Genomic DNA, 20,906 nt, shown 5'->3' on the forward strand with positions numbered 1-20,906 from the left:
CACCCTGTGCAGTTACTATCATGCTGGAACTGGAGTCTAGAGATTATGAAGTTAGTTCAAACACCAGAGATCTCAAGTCAACCCTCCACTACATCACCTGTAGTCCCAAGTGCTTTAAACATAACCTGAAAATAGCATGCCAGAGAACAGGGACACCTGGATAAATCCACTTAAGCCAAACTGTTACAGTTTCAGAAGAACGTGAACACATGTAAACTAGGGACACAATACCCAATTCCTGTATTAGCCCTTGTTGTGGTATAATCCCAGCTGGCAACTAAGCACCACGCAGCAGCTCGCTCACTCCCCACCCCACCCCACAGTGGGATGGGGGAGAGAATCAGAAGGGTAAAACTGAGAAAACTCGTGGGCTGAGATGAAGAGTTTTGCAGGTAAATCTTTTACTTTAGCTACAGAGCCCCATATAAGCTACTACAAAGAAATTTAACTCTATCCCTGCCAAAACCAGTAAAGCCCTCTATCTTGGAAACTGGATTTAGCCTTCCCACACTTGAAAGATTGGCCTAAGGCCTTATTTGTACAATTAAGAATTTCACTACCGATTACTTAGGAACAAGCATATACGTACTCGTGCTTATTTTTATCCTAAAATGACCTTTTATTTTCTGTCTACTCAATAATTAATGATTTTGTCTCTTCAGCTGCCCTTTATGTGTGCTAAACTCATGCAGCCCACAGCTAGGAAGCCCAGCTTTGCCTATCATTTAAGTAAACAAGCCAATACTGCAAAATTTATAGTTTTTCAAAAATAATCATTGCAACAAAATTGAAAGAATTTGCTGTTAAACAACAATTACAACGGTCATTATCATAATCCTTATTAATAGCACTTTACCCAGGGGAAAAAAAAAATACAACTGTGGTGAACTCGGAGATTAGCAATACAGTATTTTAAAATGCATTAAGAATATAAGTCATAATGTATCATGTTCTTTCATAATCTAGACTTCACTCAACATTAAGGGTTCCTTAATACTTAAAAAGGATAATCTTTGCACCACGTTCTGAACTGTTCCTTTAGACTTTACATATATGTGTAGTCGGCCCCTTCTACTGAAGACATTTGAGAAGACAATTTTGAGATCCAGGACCCCAAAAAAGAATACCATTTGATTTCAGAATTTTCTTTAGTTTTGTCTAACACTGAACATAAGGAGCACAAGCATCTTCTCAATACATGACACAGAACAAGATCCCTCCTGCACAGTAGCAGACAAGCAGTTGAATTCTTTACCTGTGCAGCCCAAATGTTGTCAAGATCCTGCAAAGTGAGGGCTTTCTCTTTGATGACAAAACGAAGAATTTTCTCTAACTTCTCTACATATTGAGGTTGATGAAGACTGTCTCTCAACACAATTGATAATATATTATTCTGCTGGATCCATTCCTGAATATAAAAAGAAAGTAGCGCCATCTCAAATTATTGAAGTGCTGTCACTGATATTTAAGCGAAAAAGAAAAATTTCAACCTGTTAGATTAATGACTTTGTATACAATATTCTAATTGGAGAAGTGAGAAAGATGCAGCACAAGACAAAGGTATTTATCTCTAACTTTCATTTCCTCTCTAAAAAAAAAAAAATCAGCATTTTAAATAATCCAACGTGCTAGTCACTGCGGTATCTTAAGGGGAAATATTTTTTCGGGCATATTAAAATCATGAACTCAAAGCATAAAAATGTTCAAACAACTTCAAACATAAAAAGCCATTGGGAAGAACAGTTAACTCTTCTAATTCAAGGAACAAAATTTTTCTCTTCCAATTCACCATCATTAAACATCAAAACCAAATTGTTTAAGACACTTCTAGCTTTACTGGTATGCCTACAGCATATCAAATGAGGAGGACGTAAGCAAGGACTGAAATATAAAAAGGTTAGATTATTTAAGCACTGCCACTTATAGTGTTTTTTAAATGCTTCTAATTGAATTAGAGGCAAATATTCAAGCCTTATTTAAGTAGATGCATTTTTTTTTCAGTGGTGTCATTGACACTGTCAGACTAGGGTCATGTATTTTCTGTTCCAACTGGAGCAAAGCAGTTAGTGCTTTGAGCACTGAAAAAGAAAAACGTACACAGCATCATACCTTCCAACACTGTCCTTGCTTACAGACTTACAATACTCAAGGTAGTCTCATGAAATACTTAAATCTAGAAGTTTTCATTTAAAAACAGAGGTCTTGTCTGAGACGCCAAACTATAAGGAATATGTAAAAAAGAGACCTATTTCCTCCTATTGCTTTAAAAACTCAAACTGCATTCCTTTTTTGTCAGCAGTCCCTTTGCAGAGTATAAATCTCACACCAGGTAACCAGTCACCAAGATGGAACAGAACAGTGCAAAAATCACTTGCCACAATTAAATTTCGCAAAGACGAAGAGAAAATAGTCCTTACTTTAACTTTATAAATGCTCATTTTAATAGTTCCCTACATATGCACTCCAGCATGAAACAGTAGTCAAAGTATGTAAATATTAAATAAATTAAAAAAATTAAAATGCGGTATCCAGAACTTTCTGTACCAAAAAATCCAGCTTCTGAAATGTGAAAAGCAGAGTAGTCACTTAGAACTCTAATGAGAAAAAGTTACTTGAAGCACAAAAAACAGACTAGATCCTTATTTAAATGAACATTCAATTTTTAGGTAGAGTGGCACTAAAGTTTCAAATGAATCACACTGGTTTTATCTAGGTTTGTTTTTTCTTTTTTTTTAAACACTATATGAAAACCATAATATTCAAGGATCCCTTTTTAAAGTCTGTTTTAAGTTGCACTGAAAATAATTCTCAACAGCAGCTTTGAAACAAATACAGCAATTTTGCACAGAAAGACTACTATTAAATGACTTATTACTATGATGTAATACCTACTGTTTATAAGACTAGGTATGAAAATTACCAGTGTGTGCAAGATCCATAATATATAGCTGCTTCTACAAGTAAAGTAATAAGGAGGGAGAAAATCTATTCAATGAATTTTGGTGAAGAGGAGAACTTACGGCCATTCTTTCAGCTGTAAGCCATTCTTCCTCTTCAGGATTACCATGCCGATGAGTGTAATATGACACACTGGATATTACTTTGTTAACTTCATTTAGTGCATTCATTTTACCATTGAAAGAAGAAATTTGTAACAACCTGTAAGAGAAATTAAATGTAAGAAGTGTGAAAAAAAATGTCAGAAGTAGTATATTGTATTAGGAGTAGCATCTTACCTAAGTATCATTTTTAACCTAAATATTTCTAAGTTTTTTACAGTTTCTTCTTGTCCTGGAACTCTTGAAGCTAAGTTCTTTAGAGATTTGATTATCATTGACAGAGCATCATTTTTGGCTTCATTCTTTGCTTCTTTTTTCAGTTCATCATCTGTTAAATTTTCTAAAAATTGTGGAACCATTTCTATAATTGGAAGGAAATATTTCTTCACTGTATGTAATGTTAGAAATTCGTAACATTGTCCAAATGGCCTAAAAAGAAAGAAAAAAGGGATCAAAGTGCTGTAATCAGTAGTCATGTAATATTAGGATAGTAAGAAGCAATTCATTCAAGAAACTCAAGTCTATTTACAAGCACATGAAATGTTGAAGGTAAACACAACTAGTTAAGAGACAGAGTGAAGGGAAGCGTTTCAAGAAAAGACTAAGCTTTGCGCTAACATAATACTTTACTTACTCCAACTTTTCAAAATATGTAAATTATTATTTTTTTAAACTTACTTGATGAGAGCTGCAATTATCTGAACATTCAATGCTGATCCACTCATGAAGCGATCATGCAAGATCTGAAATCCGTTTAATGTGCCAAACTTGTTGATAAGATCTACTAGCCAACCCTGCAATATAATAAACAAGTTATTTTCTGACATTTACAAATTATCATCTAGAAATACTTTCAAGTACCTGTTAGTAACAAAACTTGCTTTAAAAAAAGTCCTTACACAATAAACTGTTAGAAGGTAACAGAACTGACAGTGAACTTGCCTATATAGTTTAAATATTCAGTTTTAAGGAAATGCTTAGAAATAGGCAACATGATCTTTCCCCTTATGTCAAAAAACAGATGCTGTATGTTAGTTATTCAAATAATTTTATCAAATATATAGGATAAAAATGACTACAGTTCAGGTTCATCTTTGGCTGCTAAGTTACTACAGAAAGCATGACGATTCTGGTATTTTTTTCTGGTCCTAGACATGATAATGTTGCATATGAAAGCAGTAAGAATGCAAAATAACATTCTCCTAAACACAGTCAGCAATGCAAGGAAGTCCAAGGACACCAAGTTATTTATCTTTGGTTCTTACATATCAATAGCTAGCAGTTCTACTAAAAAAAAAAAAAAAAAAAAAAAAAAAGCAAGCAACAAAAATATCATTTGGATAGCTTCTGAAGTTGTACCAATGCCATTTGGAGCACAATTCTGAAAAATTCAGACCCAAGAACCAGAACAGATTACTGATCTACACTGACAGTTCAAAAAAACCCAAACAAACCAAACACCACCCACCAACAAAAAAACACCACCCAAAAAAAACCAAAACAAAAAATAAACCCCAAACCCACACTGACACAAGCATCCCATGTCCAATTAAAAACATTTCACCCATCATTGGGAAGTATAAGAAAAGGGAGAGAAAATTCCTACTTTATCACATAATCTCCTCCTCAAAATATGTCACCTAAAAAAAATCATGTTGAGTGAGAAGGTAAATCCATCAACTGGCAAATACAAGCAAGCCAATTAGCACAGTAGGAATGGCATTCCAACAGAGTTGTGCCAGCTTACCACAGAAACACATGACACAGTTTGATTGTGGACCAAAGACTGAAAGAGTTAGATTTAACCGATTATGATTTAATGTAAAAGTCAAAAGCAGCAGAACATCTTAGTGATACAGAGAATGAAGGGGTTTCCTAGGTTACCTAGGGTTCCCCCCTAGGTAACGCTGCATAAAATTAAAAATACAGGTCTGAAAATTCTCTCATACCTTTGGTGATCGTGGGTCAGGAGGACGGGCATAAAGTTCATCTTCAGCGAGCTGGACTCCTGCAGGAACTGTTTCTGAGGGACGAGTACCATTGTATAGATGGAATTTGCAGTGAGGATTTAAGGCCATGGCAAGAAGTTCAAGAAGGGGAAACCAATCTTGGGACAGCTTGGCCACACAGAGTTCCACTAGGCGATGAGTGTTGTTAATAATACATCTCTATTAAGAAAAAAACAACCACCAAGAATATGGCAGGTGACTATGATCAACACGAACTATAAACTCTGAACCATTTGTACCTAGCATGCAGAGTTGCGTAAGTTTTACAACATTGTATTTTAATCTGTACTTCTCCAAGAAAGACTTTAAACAAACTTTAAACTATCTTTTTTCCGCTAAAAATTAAGTTTAGAAAAAAGACACAAGCATTTTTTGTTATTTGAGACATTCATGAATTGCCACTGAACTATTAACTTTTCTTTCTTTCACTCATTTCTCTCACAGATTTTAATTTGCTTATGAAGATCTTCACAGTTTCTAATCTGGCATGTGACTAGCTGTCCAACGGGTAGTTTTCACATTCAAACAGCTGCTACAAACATTCAGAAGCTAGCAGGTTGCTAAAAGCTTTTATTAAAAAAGCAAGTTTTCATATGCTAGCACGCACATATAAATAAGCAGGTCTCTAGACATCTGACCAAAGACAGCCTGCCTAACAAGAGCTGCACTACTGAACATACAAAGTCCAGTTCCTCCCCATATCATGTCTCATGTTTTATTTCCTTCCAAAAACACCAGAGGCAATAAGATGAAACAGTGATAGAAGGATGACTTCCCCCCCCACCCAAGAGCTATGTATATAAGAGTTCTCCCAGTTCTCTGTTGAGATGAGTTTCAAAAAGAGAGGTGCAGTCTCCTCATAGTCATAAAAAAAAGCAGTCGTCTTCCTCATTTAAATTACTATGCTTTTCAGAAACACAGCTTTAAAAACTCACATGAATCTCAAACTTCCAGCCGCTCACTGCCTCATCTGTAAGGATTTTTGTGAAAGATATTGTTAACCCATCTCGAAAAAATCGCTGGCATGCTTCACTTTTGACATCAAGGCCTATTTTAAAATAGAACAGAAAAAAGCAAACTATTAGATATGCAATTTCATGAGTTGTTCCATGAACTTTTAAATTTTGGAAGCAGTGATTTGGACTTCAAAGGTTTGGTGTTCAAAGTTTCAGGATTGTTTTAAAAACAGAAACCTTGGATGAAGACAAACTTACATAAGCTCAAATGCACAAAAACCTAACAGATTAATGTTCTAGTAAAGCCACCTCAAAAATTGCACTCCTTTAGACAATTCTTAAATTATTTTAAAAACTTATGATAGGGTTAGGTTTTTTCCCCACACTTGTAACACTCAAAGATATAGTGGCAAAAATAACAAGAAGTACAATCTTTATCTTCCATTCTTCTGGCATACATGCATTTATGTTCTTCTCTTATTTAGCTGGTACCAGTAAAACTCAGTGAGTGAAGAGAAAGGGTGAGACCTGCTTAGCTTCCCAGACACAATTAACCTGCAAAAATAAACATGAATCCTTCTGTCTGTCACCCTCACTTGAAGTACAGTTTCTTGTAATTCTGCTGCCAGGACCCAACACACCTAGACCCCAACACAGCTGTAAACCTTTGCAACCCCCATATGTCAATTTTAAAATTAAAGAACAGTGCTCCGTACTTTTCTTTTAGCTATTTTAAAACTCTGGAGTTATTTATAACCCAGTATTTCAAGAAATCTGTATTTCCCCTTCAAAAGTTCAGTTACAAAATCTAAATAGGGCTAAAAGTCAACAGAAAAATATATTGAATATGCATCCATACACACTGGAAACAATGAAAGTCATTGGGCACATTATTAAAAGAAAACCGTGACCTGCCTGCACAGTTTCTTTACAGAATAAGTTTAATTTTCAATCAGGGAATCTTGACATTCCACAAGCCTACAGTGTCCAGATTCACAAAAATTACTGCCGCCACCACCACATCACCCCCCACCACCACCTGCTTAATGAGATATCCTGACAGTAACTTACACTGGTTTGGGAAGGATTGATTTGGGTTATCAAATTAAAGTTCCTCATAGTCACAAACAACTGTACAACAGAGGTTCCTTTCAAAAGCAGTCACAGAACATCTGCCCTGCTTGTTAGTACCTACCACAAAGGCTTTCCAAACTCCTGTAACAGGGCTTGCTAGCCTATACTCTTATGGCGCGTGCAGTTCTCAAGCAACTTGAGTAAAGCAGGAGTCTTCGGAGCGCCCCTGTCACCTCCTTGAAAACTACTCCCACGTTCCCTCTTTTTGTCACTACCAGAGGTACATGACATAAACTATGCGGCCAAGTATAAAAAACTCCACATTATCTTCCTATGTAGCTTGCAGGCTGAATAGCTGACATCCCTACACTATATAGTACATGCTAAGACTAGTAACAAAAGGCCATAGGCCATAGCAATGACAACATGATAAGAGAAGAGAGATGGACACTGCCTAAAACTTAGGCATTTGCAGTAAACAAAGGACTTTGCTAAATGAACTTGAGGAGGTAAAGATGACAACTTCGCCCTATACAAAACAGAGGAGAGGGAAGGCATCCAACATGGTCAACTTGAGCTAGGGGAAATGTTCCTTTCTGAACCCTAATGTAACAGTGAACTTAACTCTTGAATACAAATTTAAAGCAGGAACTCAAGTGATTTTAATGCTCCTCAGAGTACCAGTATACTGCACTGAAATATCTCTCAAACTTTCAAGTACTTCTTGGACCATCTCCCCACACGATGGTTGGCTAGCTTCAGTCAGCAAGGCATTTCAAACCAAGTTCAGGAATACCAAAACAGAGTATGTTTCAAAATACATTGTCCTTTCTGTACTTCACTGAACTTGGAAAGAGAGGGAAAACGTACAACCTTAGAAGATACTTGTATGACTCCTGGATATACAATCACCTTCTACCTTCTTCCACAACGCTGCATACCGCTGAAACAACTGATGACACTTACGGAAGGAACTAAGGCTAGGTGTCTACAAGGACTGGAGTATCGTCAAAAGCAGGGTACAGGAGCCCTGGAAGACAGCAGGCTGGGACAGGAAGCAAGAGTAATCCAAAGAGAGTGAGAAGAGAAACAGCAATTACACTAGACACCTGGCATCTACTGCTTGAATCAGATTCAATACTACTAACTCTTAGGTAAGACCACAAGCAGCCATTCTTCTTCCTGTTGTCCAAATTCTGAGGGCAGAGAAGGATAAGGAAGAATGCAAGAGATAAGTAAGTGCACGCAGCCCTGAGCTACAGATTTAGAGAAAAGTTGGAGAAATGGATTATGCAGTGAGAAAAAAGTGTGTATGATAGGAAAAGGTGATGTGAAACATACAGTATACAGGAGCTGCAATTAGGGGATTACAGGAAGAACAGAGGGCCATTTGGTTTCTGCACCTGCACTTAAAAGCGGTCAATTTGCCAGGTAAACCACACAGAGTGTACTAACCCTGCCACAAGAGCAGAAATACTCTGGGTCCACAAAACTTGCCACTCCAGATGCAACTGTAGCTGAACAAACTCTGATGCATCTGAGGGGTATTCAACAGTATAGGGTTGGAGCACCAAGGCCCCAAGCAAAATCACCCAGCTCCCCTTCTCCAGGACTTTGGATTACACGACTTTGTAGCTGCAACCCCAGAGCTGAGCTGGCTCCACAGACTGGTGTGGTCCTGTGCCAGCAAAGCCCCCCCAGACCTGGAGCCCCAGGAAGTACAGCACAGAACCCTTTCAGCAGCTTGGTAAGGGCTGGCTCAGACCCTGCAGAACTGACAATGACCTGGAGCTGATAAGCTCTTGGGAAACCCACACTTGCCCATGGGCACGGTGGCTACACCTGGCACTCACAGATTCCCGCAGACTTTCAATAACTTTTAATCATCAAGAGTATGAGAGTCCTTCTACACGAAGACACTGCACTGGCCCTGATGTAGTTCATTTCACTGAATTGGTTCTAACCCAAATACCTGGCTAAGAAACTTTGGAACATGACAACAAAATCTGATGTCCTTGCTTTAGATAGATGGCTAAAAATAACCATTTCAAGAAAATGCATAAGATACAGCTTCAGTGGTCCCACAAAAACGCAGATGGATCACCTAGAGATAGATGGTCTTTAGAGAGGATGCTGGAAACAAATCCCATTATTGGGCTGCCTAGATTTTGGATGCACGTGTGCTCATACACAAACACACTTTTTTTTTTTTTTTGATGCTCTAGGACCTGCCTCTCTACTCTTTCTCACTCTCTAAGCCTTTGTAATTCATCAAAAACAAAGATCCGGGATCAAGGTTGAAGGTTTAAGTTGTGCAGTGAAATCTCATTTCTGTTTAAATAAGCTACAAATTCTAAAAGTTGCCTTGCATCTTGCTTGTGTGTGTCACATTGGAAAGTTCTGGCAGCATGTTAAAAATGTAATGTAAACATTATGAGCAATAAAACCCACAACAAAGGTGGAGCAGTGCAGAGTTGTTGAGGGGATTTTGAAAGAAAGAGTGGAGAATATTCCAGCCTATAAAAACCCCAAAATCCAAAACAAACTTTTTTTTTTTTTTTTTTTTTACTTTTAAATTTATAGCATCTAACTCACCATGACATTTATTTCTGGAGCAAATCTCATTACTCAAAACACTTCATAAGTATTCCGGAATTATTGTGAAGATAAACATCAGTCTTGCTATTAAACACTATTTTTCAAATAGGTTTTCTTCTATTAGCGAGTAACTCCAGACTATGATTTGATAGTCTCATGGCTTGCTTAATGAAGAATAATACATTGATGCCTACACATAAAAAGATAATCTTCCATAAATAAATGCATCTGCCAGGAATAATGCAAGTCACAGTCTAGACAGGATTCATACTACTCTCAGAATTTTCTCCTTGCACTTGAAGGTGGTAATGATGACATTTAATTCTTATGAATACTTTCAATTCAGTTCAGTCACATCCCTTTCAATTTCAGTTCCTGAAAAGATTTAAAGAGGATGCAAATATCACTCATTTTATAGACAGGGTCACAAAGACAGCAGTTACCCCAGAGTCACTCCAGAATGCCAATGTCAATGGCCACTGGCAATGTCAGGAATAAAAGCTACTTAAGAACCCTAACCACTAGGAAATGGTGCTTGATAAAAAAAATTTAGTGGGCTCATTTTAGGTTTTGTTGCTTCACAATCTAAATGAGTTACAGACTGCAATATAAAATTTATGTAATTCAACAGCTGGTTATTTTTCAGTTTCTCCTTTCAGTTCTTTCCTTTTGAAAGAGAACTCCTCAGATTAAGAAAAATGCTCACGGACAGGCAACAAGGTGTGCAATTTTAGATCTGAGATAATGGAACGCATTTTTGATCTATTAAAAATGTACACAACAGAATCATTTATGTTACTTCTTTATATATACACAGCTCTGAAACAGTGTCCGCCAAGTTTTGAGCTACCCAAACAGTGTCAGTTACACCAAGTGAGCACCCTATCATATTCCTTGAGCACTGAAAGTTATTTAAAAAAGAACCATCTTAGCCATCAAGTAACTTCAAGTAGCAAGAAAAAAAAAAAATCTCAGATGTAACTGTGAAGATAACACAGTTAACAAACAACTACTTCTAAAAGCTTTCCTTGTCTTCTCCTTAGCCAATAATCCTTGCGTACATACACACGTAGGAATTCATCCAGAGGGCAAGAGGAAGAATAATTAAATAGCAACGCAGAAGTCCTTTTCAGAATTGGACATCAACAACTTCATAAAAATCAAAGTGCATAAAGCATATGAAAGTTTTTCACAACTTCAAGAGGAAAAAGAGAAGACTTTGTTTGGGAACTTTCAACTAAGTCTGATGCTTTGGAAAAGTACGTTGATGTTAGAAGTAGCCAAAAATCTCATTCTGCTCTTATTACTTCATTGCATTGACAGTTTTTCGGTTTTGTTGTTTTTAAAAGATGACTTAACAGCTGGCAGTACATACATCTCCTCTCTCACAAATCACAAGCAGAGAATTTCTTTTTATTGCACTGTTCCAACAGCCCAGACCCATAGATGGCTGCATTTTCATTCTGTAAGTTGGCATTTCTTTTGCTCCTGAACAGATGTGATCACTTGAAAATTCTACGCTCACCTTAGGATTCCTGCCAGACCTAGCTACATGCAAAGAAGCCAATTCCAAGCGCAACTACAGCTGATAAATCAGTGTTGGCAACACGTCACTATCCTATTTTGGATCACAAGGGTGCACCCTAACTTTTGTTTCTCCAGAGTGCTCCAAAGCAAAAAAGACTTAGAGAAAACAATCTAGATAACCCAGAATATCATGAGCACAATCAGCTTTTTATTCTTAAAACTGCCTTTACAATATATAAGAATATATAAGAATAACCTTTATTAACACGGAAATGAAGTCGTCCTGGCCCAGCTATGCAAAAGTACGGAACAGGCACTTTGTACATCACTATATTTAAAACACAACTAGCTGGTAAGTGTAGATCTCCTAGAAAAGTACTTTGATCTGACTTCTGGTATTACTCAAATACTGGAGCAACAAATACTGACCACAACAGGAGACCAAAGCAACTTTCCAGGAGAACAGAACTTTCCAGAACACATGACAAACTTGCCAATCTGACTAGTACAATTTAGAAAACACATACAGAGTCCTGATGCGGAACCCTCCTACTTCCAACCAAGTCAGACACAGCAAGCAATATGGTAGAATTATTAGTCTAAGTCATGCTGTTTCAAATTATAACTTTAATATCCTCAAAAGTACATATGTGCCAGATTTGAACAAAGATTTATGGCAAGGCACTTGGAAAGGTAGATTAGTAACTTATTTCTAAAAAAACTGGTATTCTTCGTATCTGCTATAACGACCAAACCCACTAGGACTGATATCAAAGTGAATACAGAAAACAGGTAGGACGGGAATGACAAGATTTTTATTGCTGTGAGCTTATTCGATTTCCCTACTCGTGCTAAGGCACCTAATTTCTAACTACATTCATGGCTTTCCAAAATTTCTGATCTACAAAGATTCTGCATACCACTCTGACACAATCTTCAGGACCAGGGCTGTAACAGAAATAATTAAGAGTTTTTAAGCCTCCACCACGGATTCAAAAGCACAAGAAAAGACTTTACACACTGGCCCAATAATCATTAATTGTCTTTTCAGCTTACCTTTTTTACTTAGGTCGATAGCAGCTTCTAGAAGAACTTCTAATTCCCCTTTCGGCAATACAGGAACAACCCATCGAGGCCTATATTCAAAAACAAAACAAACCCACCTGTATTTCAATTGTGCTTCTTAAAAATAAAGAATCCTTGCCCCTTTGTAATGCTTTTAATATGGGGTAAGAATATAAATTTTTAGAGGTCCTGATGAGCACTCCACTTAAAAAACAAAAACAAAACTCTGATTTGAGCCTCTTTCTCTTTACAACTCTAATCCAATAAAAAAAGTATTTCAAGAAATCCAGTGAAACAAAGATGCAAGAATCCCAATTCCACTATCAAGATATTTGCACAAATAATCTACACCCTCTGAAAAAAGTGTGAAAATACCTGTTGATCATGTCATCCAGCTTTGCCAGGTCTGTGTGTGGAAATGCAGGCTCCTCATCTTCAAGCTGGGGTGGAGCATCTCCTTGGCCCTGCTCATCAGGCGGGGTAGCTGGGGAGTTCTCATTGGAAGAATCAGGTGAAGAAGTCTAAAATTGGTATGCAAAATACTTTAAATACTGCCTGCACTTACGTGCCACTTACGTTGGCATTTTTCCTTCACACTGTGTTTCAAAGAATCACTTGAAGTAAGTACCTGTCATCATAAAATATAATAAAATCATTTGATTTCAGATTTATTAACAAAAACTAGAGCATAAAATGTGCTACATGTTTTCCATCTCAACAGTTTAAAAATGAAGCTGCCTTCCCAGTGAGGAAAGTGGGTTTTTTTGTAACAGACTACCACTTTCAGCAGACCACCTGTCTAGAAGATGAAAATGAAGACTATAGGGGTGCTCCAGTTTTTACAAATCTTCTGCAGAAAAGATGACTATTTCAGGTAGAAAGACAAACTTCAGCAACAGCACAGAAGAAAACAATCATGGAAAACATTTTCTAAAAAAGTTTGCTAAAAATGAGTAACACACTACTACAGCTGGCTACTAACCAACCTCTGAGAACACGATTAGTCAAGCCCATTTTGACAGGCCATGCAAAATACAATGCATTTTCATAGAATCATAGAATCGTTAAGGTTGGAAAAGATCATCGAGTCCAACCATTAACCTAGCACTGCCAAGTCCACCACTAAACCATGTCCCTAAGCACCACATCTACACATCTCAAATACCTCCAGGGAGAGGGACTCAACCACTTCCCTGGGCAGCCTGTTCCAGTGCCTGACTGTCTTTTTGGTGAAGAAGTTTTGTCCAATATCCAACCTAAACTTCCCCTGGTGCAGCTTGAGGCTGTTTCCTCTCGTCCTATTGCTTGTTATAGGACAACCACCTATAACCCACCTCGCTACAACCTCCTTTTAGGTAGTTGTAGAGAGCAATAGGGTCTCCCCTCAGCCTCCTTTTCTCCAGGCTAAACAACCCCAGCTCCCTCAGCCGCTCCTCTTAAGACTTGTGCTCTAGACCCTTCACCAGCTTCGTTGCCCTTCTTTGGACACGCTCCAGCACCTCAATGTCCTTCTTGTAGTGAGGGGCCCAAAACTGAACACAGTACTCGAGGTGTGGCCTCACCAATGCCGAGTACAGGGGGACGATCACCTCCCTGGTCCTGCTGGCCACACTATTCCTGATACAAGCCAGGATGCTATTGGCCCTCTTGGCCACCTGAGCACACTGCTGGCTCATGTTCAGGCGGCTGTCAACCAACACCTCCTTTTCCACCAGGCAGCTCTCCAGCCACTCCTCCCCCAGCCTGTAGCGTTGCATGGGGTTGTTGTGACCCAAGTACAGGACCCGGCACTTGGCCTTGTCGAATCTCATACAGTTGGCCCTGGCCCACCGATCCAGCCTGCCCAGGTCCCTCTGTAGGGCCTTCCTACCCTGCAGCAGATCGACACTTCCACCCAACTCGGTGTCATCTGCAAACTTACTGAGGGTGCACTCAATCCCCTCATCCAGATCATCAATGAAGATATTGAACAGGACCAGCCAGACTCCATTCCCCACCACTCTCTGGGCTCGGCTGTCCAGCCAGTTTTTAACCCAGGGGAGAATGCACTTATCCAAGCCGTGAGCAGCCAGCTTCTCCTGTGGGAGACTGTGTCAAAGGCCTTACTGAAGTCCAAGTAGACAACATCCACAGCCTTCCCCTCATCCACTCAGCGGGTCACCTTGTCGTAGAAGGAGACCAGGTTAGTGAAGCAGGACCTGCCTTTCCCAAACCCGTGCTGACTGAGCCTGATCCCCTGGTTGTCCCACATGTGCCATGTAATGTCACTCAGTATGATCTGCTCCATGACCCTTCCCGGCACCGAGGTCAGGCTGACAGGCCTGTAGTTCCCCGGATCCTCCTTCCGACCCTTCTTGTAGAGGGGCGTCACATTTGCTAACTTTCAGTCACCTGGAACCTCCCCGGTTGACCACGACTGCTGATAAATTACGGAGAGTGGCTTGGCAAGCTCCTCTGCCAGCTCCCTCAGTATCCTCGGGTGGATCCCGTCTGGCCCCATGGACTTGTGCGCATCCAGGTGGAAAAGCAGGTCGGTGACTGCCACCTCTTCGACGACTGGGGCTTCATTCTGCTTCCTATCTCCATCTGCCAGCTCAGAGGCCTGAAAACCCCGAGGATGACCAGTCTCACTATTAAAGACTGAGGCAAAGAAGGCATTAAGTACCTCAGCCTTCTCCTCATCCTTCGTGGCAATGTTTCCCTCCGCACCCAACAAAGGAGGGAGATTCTCCTTGGCCCTCCTTCATGTCGCTGATATATTTGTAAAAACATTTTTTGTTATCTTTAACGGCGGTGGCCAGTTTAAGTTCTAGCTGAGCCTTCACCTTTCTAATCTTTTCCCTGCATAACCTCACAACATCCTTGTAATCCTCCTGAGCGGCCTGCCCCTTCTTCCAAAGGTGGCAAGCTCTCCTTTTTTTCCTGAGTTCCAGCCAAAGCTCTCTGTTCAGCCAGGCCGGTCTTCTCCCCCACCTGCTCGACTTACAGCACATGGGGACGGCCTGCTCCTGTGCCTTTAAGATTTCCTTCTTGAATAACACCCAGCCTTCCTGGACTCCTTTGCCCTTTGGGACTGCCTCCCAAGGGACTCTGTTAACCAGACTCCTAAACAATCCAAAGTCTGCCCTTCTAAAATTTAGGGTAGCGGTTTTGGTGACCCACTTCCTTAATTCTCCAAGAATCAAAAACTCTATCATTTCATGGTCGCTGAGCCCAAGACAGCCTCCGACCACCACATCACCCACCAGGCCTTCTCTGTCTGTGAACAGCAGGTCCAGCAGGGCACCTCCCCTGGTTGTAGATGCATACTTATTTGTATATAGAAATAGTATGAATCGGCAATAATAAAGATTCAAGTCAGAACAGCAAGATTTAGGAGGACAAGGGAGGACCAAAACCTCAAGAATCTTTTTCACATGTTGTACTGTGTCTGGTTGGCATGGAGTTAATTTTCTTCACAGCAGCCTGTATGGTGTTGGGTTTTGGATTTGTGACCAAAACTGTATTGATAACACACCAGTGTTTTGGCTTCTTGCTGAACAGTGCTTGCACAGATTCAAGGTCTTGTGTTTCTCACTTTGCCCCCCCGCAGTAAGTAGGCTGGGGGTAGGCAAGAGGCTGGGAGGGATCACAGCTGGGACAGCTGACCTGAACTAAGCTGACCTGAACTAACCAAAGAGATACTCCATACCATATAGTGCCATGCTCAGCAATAAAACAGGGGGGAGGTTTTTGCTAAGGTAGCTGTTGCTTGGGGACTAGCTGGGCATCCATCAGCTGGTGGTGAGTGACTGTGTTTGCATCACTTGTTCCCCCCCCCCCCTTCACTTATTAAACTGTCTTTATCTCAACCCATACAATTTCTTACTTTTCCCTTCCAATTCTCTCCCCCATCCCACTGAGGTGGAGGGAGTGAGTGATGGGGTGGGAGCTTACCTGGCAGCCAGGGTCAGCCCACCACACATGTTCCAAAGAACAATTCATTCTCAGGAAGTAACAACCATTAAACCTTATGGTATTAGAGAAATATCATCTTCATACTGAATTAAATGACGAAGTGTGGCTTTTCTTTTAAATGGCTTTGGCCACGCTGTTTAAAAGCATCTTTTCTGGCATTTTTCCCCCAACAAAAAAGAATTATCACATTATGATGTAGTATTTGAAAGTTTTTGCTTGTCCTTTGAAAGCAGGATAACCTGTTCAACAGAAACATGCTACGCTGTTCAAGCAGTCTAGTACAATGAATGGAGACCTAGCTGAAGCTGCTCTTAGAAGAGCTGATACTGCTTGTAAGCTGTTTTATCCAAAAAGTGCTCTTGCAGAACTGAACATAAACTGAACTCAGAAGAGTAGTTTTACCTGTCTGTGGCAGGTTAAGTCTACAACGCAGTTCTGAGGAACCTTCTGATATTATCCCAAGATGGCTTCTTATCCGAAATACATATGCTTGAAAGAACTATGCCACTGCCTGAAAAGGGAGCATCGTTTGCAACGCAGTGCTCCCTAACTGTGTCTACTTTGTCAATAGCACTGCCTTCATCCCTCAAAATCTTTTTGTACTTCCAGACACACACAAAAAAAAATCTAACATAACTAGATATCTCTAGGAACATACAAATTCAAATAATGCAGAAACACTATTTCTAAAGAACTAACCCCTTTATTTTTAGACAACTTGATTGTTAATATCATACCTGATTCTGCTGGAGGGGAGGCTGGGACTGTCCATCAGGAGCCTGGCCCTGGCTATCATTCCCTCCTACAGGAGAGCCACGAGTCGTGGCTGTCATACTCGACACAGGGCAGATCTTTGCAATTTTGTCTGCTTATGTAGTTGTTGTGAGAGAAGAAATTATAGTCCACTTAGTAAAGCTGAAGTACCAGCATATGCTTGCCTTAGAAAGCTCCAACTCAAGAACATGCCATCTTGCAGAGACCATTGCACAACCTGGGGGAAAAAAAAAAAAAAAGACAATATGCTGTATTGACACATGCATATAAAAGCAATCCATACTTGGAAAAGAACACTGCAAAACCAAATACACTGCTATAAAGAATCTTTTATTTTAGACTTAGTATTTCTTTTTGTTAAGTACAACTGACATCAGAAGAAGGTAACATTTGAAATATTTAACATGATTTTAATGTTCTAAGTAAAAATTACACTGATAATTACCTCTACACCACTGAGAAACCGACACACATCCAAAATGCAGCCGTTTACTCTGACTCTGTTGTGCTTGAATTGCTAAAGTAGATTTTCAATTTGAACCCAAGGTGCCGATCAAGGATCTGGTTAAGAGCATGAACAGCCAAATTTGCCATCTTTTCCAATACGCTTCTCCTGACGCTAACTGCAGATGTCTGAGAAGGAGTTAGCAATTGATTCTACCACAGCCTAAGACTAATAGAGACCCTGCAGCCAAACTTCTTCTATTAGCATCAGTATTTACCCATTGGACCTGTATTCCAGGGCATTGGACCTGTATTCCCTCCTTCCAGCACGTGCCTATGAAAGCCTGAGTCCACTGGCCTTTCAGGCCTATTACAAAGCCCATCATGTCCCCACCAAGTATTTCAGTGGATTATATGAAAAAAATTCTGACATCAGGTTTATTGGTTGATCTTGTAATAATGATATACCAACAGTTCAATAATCACTACGTATTTCAACTTCATTGTGTCAAACACAGAAATAAAAAGTTGCATTAAGTTATAACAGCAATTCCACTCCATACCACAGGGCACCGTATAACCACGGAAGACGAAACGTAATTTTCCAGAGCAACTCAGACTTCCAAGCACCACGTAAATCAACAACAGTACTCAGAAAGTTCAAAAGCCAAGTAGGGTGGTAGAAAGAATTGTATGAGCTTTCAGCAAGATTCGTTTGGCAGTGCTAAGTTCCCTATTCAATCAGCAAAAGCTTCAAGTTAACAAGTTAGAGTGAAATTTCTGCTGCAACACTATGCATATTTGTGTTTTATTATGACATCTCATCTCAAATTAATTTTCAATGCTGTTATCTTTCTCCAAGATACTTTAAAATCCTTTCCTAAATTGTGCAAATTTGCAAGCCGCTACATATACAATAGAGATTTTGATTGAATACACTATTCCTCCCCTGCCCAGGCTTCAATATTAACAGCACCAACAAAGTTAGAGATCTCTAATATTGTCATTAAAATAATGTTCACTTTTGAACAAAGCTATATTCTCTGAATACAGTCAATGGTAAGCTATCCCCACCCTTCAGAATTCATATTCATAGGGCTTAGTAAGCCTGCTAAGTCCAGAACAAAGGCATTACCAATTCAAATTTTCTTTAGGAAGAAACTAATTTTTTAAATGCAATTTTAAAAATTAACTTATTTTAACTGGTGCTCTTTTTTAAATGCCCTCCTGAATATTTAATTATTTTCTATTGATGTTTAGAAAGATCACTAGGTAGAAAGTATTAGCAAGACTAAGTTTCCTGCCATATATACACATACACACACATGCATATATATATATACACACACACATATACACACACACACGCACACTGCAGTCTACTGCAGTTCAATGCAGTCAGTTTCCCTGCACTACCTGATTGAGGCTTCTAGGTACTTGCATAAACCAATGAAATCAAACTTCTGCCAACATACACTGTGCTTTTCAAAAGCCCTAAACCAACTACCACCACAATAAACCTTCCTTAATCACCACCATTCTTCCTTAACAAGTCTGGCTCACAATACCACCACACAAAAACTTGTGCTGGCACACTGAGTGAGGTAGCTAAGAAGCAGGAAAAAAGGGTTAAACAGCTCCTTTCAGCAGCAATCCCGGTCTAGGTTGGCTTAAACTGCAGAAAGAAGCGACCACTGTCAGCTGTAGTTCCACAATAACTTACATCAAGTGCAAGCTGCTTCAATCTCTTCTTTCTTATTCTAATGCTTCTGGCTGAACTATCACGAAGTGAGTCACTTCAGAGTACTAAAGGAAACAACAACACCGCCCCCCCCCCCCCCCCACCTTACAAAGACTGATTAATTTTCAGTTTCTTTAATTACCTGAACTAGTGTACCTCAAGGCCAGAGAGTACTCATCCTAATGCCAGCCAGGGAGCCGGGACAAAACTGCAGCTCTCCTGTTAGACTGACTTACACTAGTGTGGCCTTACCCTCAGATTTTGCCTCTGTGCTTCGCTGAAGGGTCTGGGCAAAGCATTCTTGTAAATTCCTTTCTGCTCAAGGCGAGTGACATAATTTAACAAGTAGATACAAGAAAACTACTACTGAAATAACTAACTTACTCAAAATCTTGTAAATTCAGAGTGAAACAAAATCTGTGTAATGAAAATATACAGAATTTTGTAGGCACTAGTAAATACAGAACATTTACATAAAGGACTAACATATCTTTTTCTTCCTCTTATTTAGAGACGGTTTGCTTACGACTCTAATCAGGGTACTCTATGCATATTACTTAAATTGCATTCCCAGGAAAGTGTGTTTCCAGGCCTCCAGAGAAGTCCACTTGGCTTGGCCATGTGCATAAGACAAGGCCGACTTCTTAAGTGAGTTCATCAAGTCTCCCCCCCATCTGTGTGATGTCCTCAGAGATACAAAAGCAACTTCAAGTTATGCTGCAGCTAACTAAAAACACCCCATCTCCAATAAATGGTCCAATTGCTTCTTGTAGTATCTGCACATTCTAAACTGCAAGGATATCCTTGTTCAGGTATTTTCCTTCTAATTACAGAGTATACAAACATGTTTTTGTAAGCACAAATCATCATCCAGTTTATGCATTTTAAACAGTACTAGAGTAATTTACCAGTCCTGTTTTCAGCCACTGATTTAACCATTTATGTTTTAGAGAAAATATCAAACTGCATGCCCACAGAGAACACACTACTTGCTTTCATCTCTCTAGAACTGATTAACCATGAAATTTCGAATTCCTATCACCTCTTTAATTCAGACTATTCAATTTCAATTTTTTAGAGTTAAAACTCACCAAGGCAGTTTGGCTCAGCTCAAGAATAGCCTTTCCACCTATTTATAATTAATTTGATTATTTATAAACAAATGTAATCTGATGCAGCAACACCTTGGTTTTGAGAATATGGACAGCCCACCAGAAACAATTCAAACTACCTGTGTCCGGCTGAATTCCAGTGGAGACTCCATATTAAATTTTTATATACATCTCACTTCTACTATATTTGATTTTGGATTCAGCACACTAAGCCATGTTAAAAAAATTCATCACCTTTACCCAAAGCTTTGAGTGGATGTTTTGATACAGTGTCAAGATGGAGACAGATGCCTATTATATGTCAAACTAGCTAGTCCATTGATAATCAAGCAATGTATGAGGCTAGGAAGACTGGGTCAAATGAATCCCGCTGACATTTGCTTTTGATTGCCAACTGAGCAAATTCCAATTTGCCATGCTTTTGCCATCGCCTTATGTCACTCTGATTCACCACTAAATTATAAGTCAAGCTTTTGCTTCACCTGACTCCTTGTAATTTTAGTAACACCAGGAAAAGACAACTACTGTTTTTTTGCCTCCGCCTGCTCCCCATTTAGAAGACCCCACCAGCTGCAAGCAGCATCCCAACA

General features: G+C 39.4%; 1 protein-coding gene across 4 annotated transcripts in view; it reads right to left on the reverse strand.

Annotated features, from left to right (window-relative positions):
• Positions 1–20,906, reverse strand: part of USP9X (ubiquitin specific peptidase 9 X-linked) — a 109,460-nt gene that overhangs the window by 65,326 nt on the left and 23,228 nt on the right. For 3 of the 4 annotated variants that reach the window (XR_015705172.1, XM_087759392.1, XM_087759391.1), the window contains exons 2-10: positions 16,983–17,236; positions 12,664–12,809; positions 12,280–12,359; positions 6,004–6,116; positions 5,009–5,227; positions 3,738–3,853; positions 3,237–3,488; positions 3,021–3,159; positions 1,256–1,408 (exon numbers count right to left, since the gene is read on the reverse strand). Coding sequence is in view for 3 of the 4 variants with exons in the window: in XM_087759392.1 (XP_087615518.1) it covers positions 1,256–1,408; positions 3,021–3,159; positions 3,237–3,488; positions 3,738–3,853; positions 5,009–5,227; positions 6,004–6,116; positions 12,280–12,359; positions 12,664–12,809; positions 16,983–17,078 (1,314 nt within the window). In the remaining variant the exon portion in view is untranslated. The remainder of the gene's footprint in view (positions 1–1,255; positions 1,409–3,020; positions 3,160–3,236; positions 3,489–3,737; positions 3,854–5,008; positions 5,228–6,003; positions 6,117–12,279; positions 12,360–12,663; positions 12,810–16,982; positions 17,237–20,906) is intronic. The other variant, XM_087759393.1, reaches the window with a different exon arrangement.

The sequence above is a fragment of the Nipponia nippon genome, unplaced genomic scaffold (assembly GCF_047370975.1).
Source record: "Nipponia nippon isolate SJK-2023a ecotype South Korea unplaced genomic scaffold, ASM4737097v1 scaffold_2, whole genome shotgun sequence".
NCBI lineage: Eukaryota > Metazoa > Chordata > Aves > Pelecaniformes > Threskiornithidae > Nipponia > Nipponia nippon.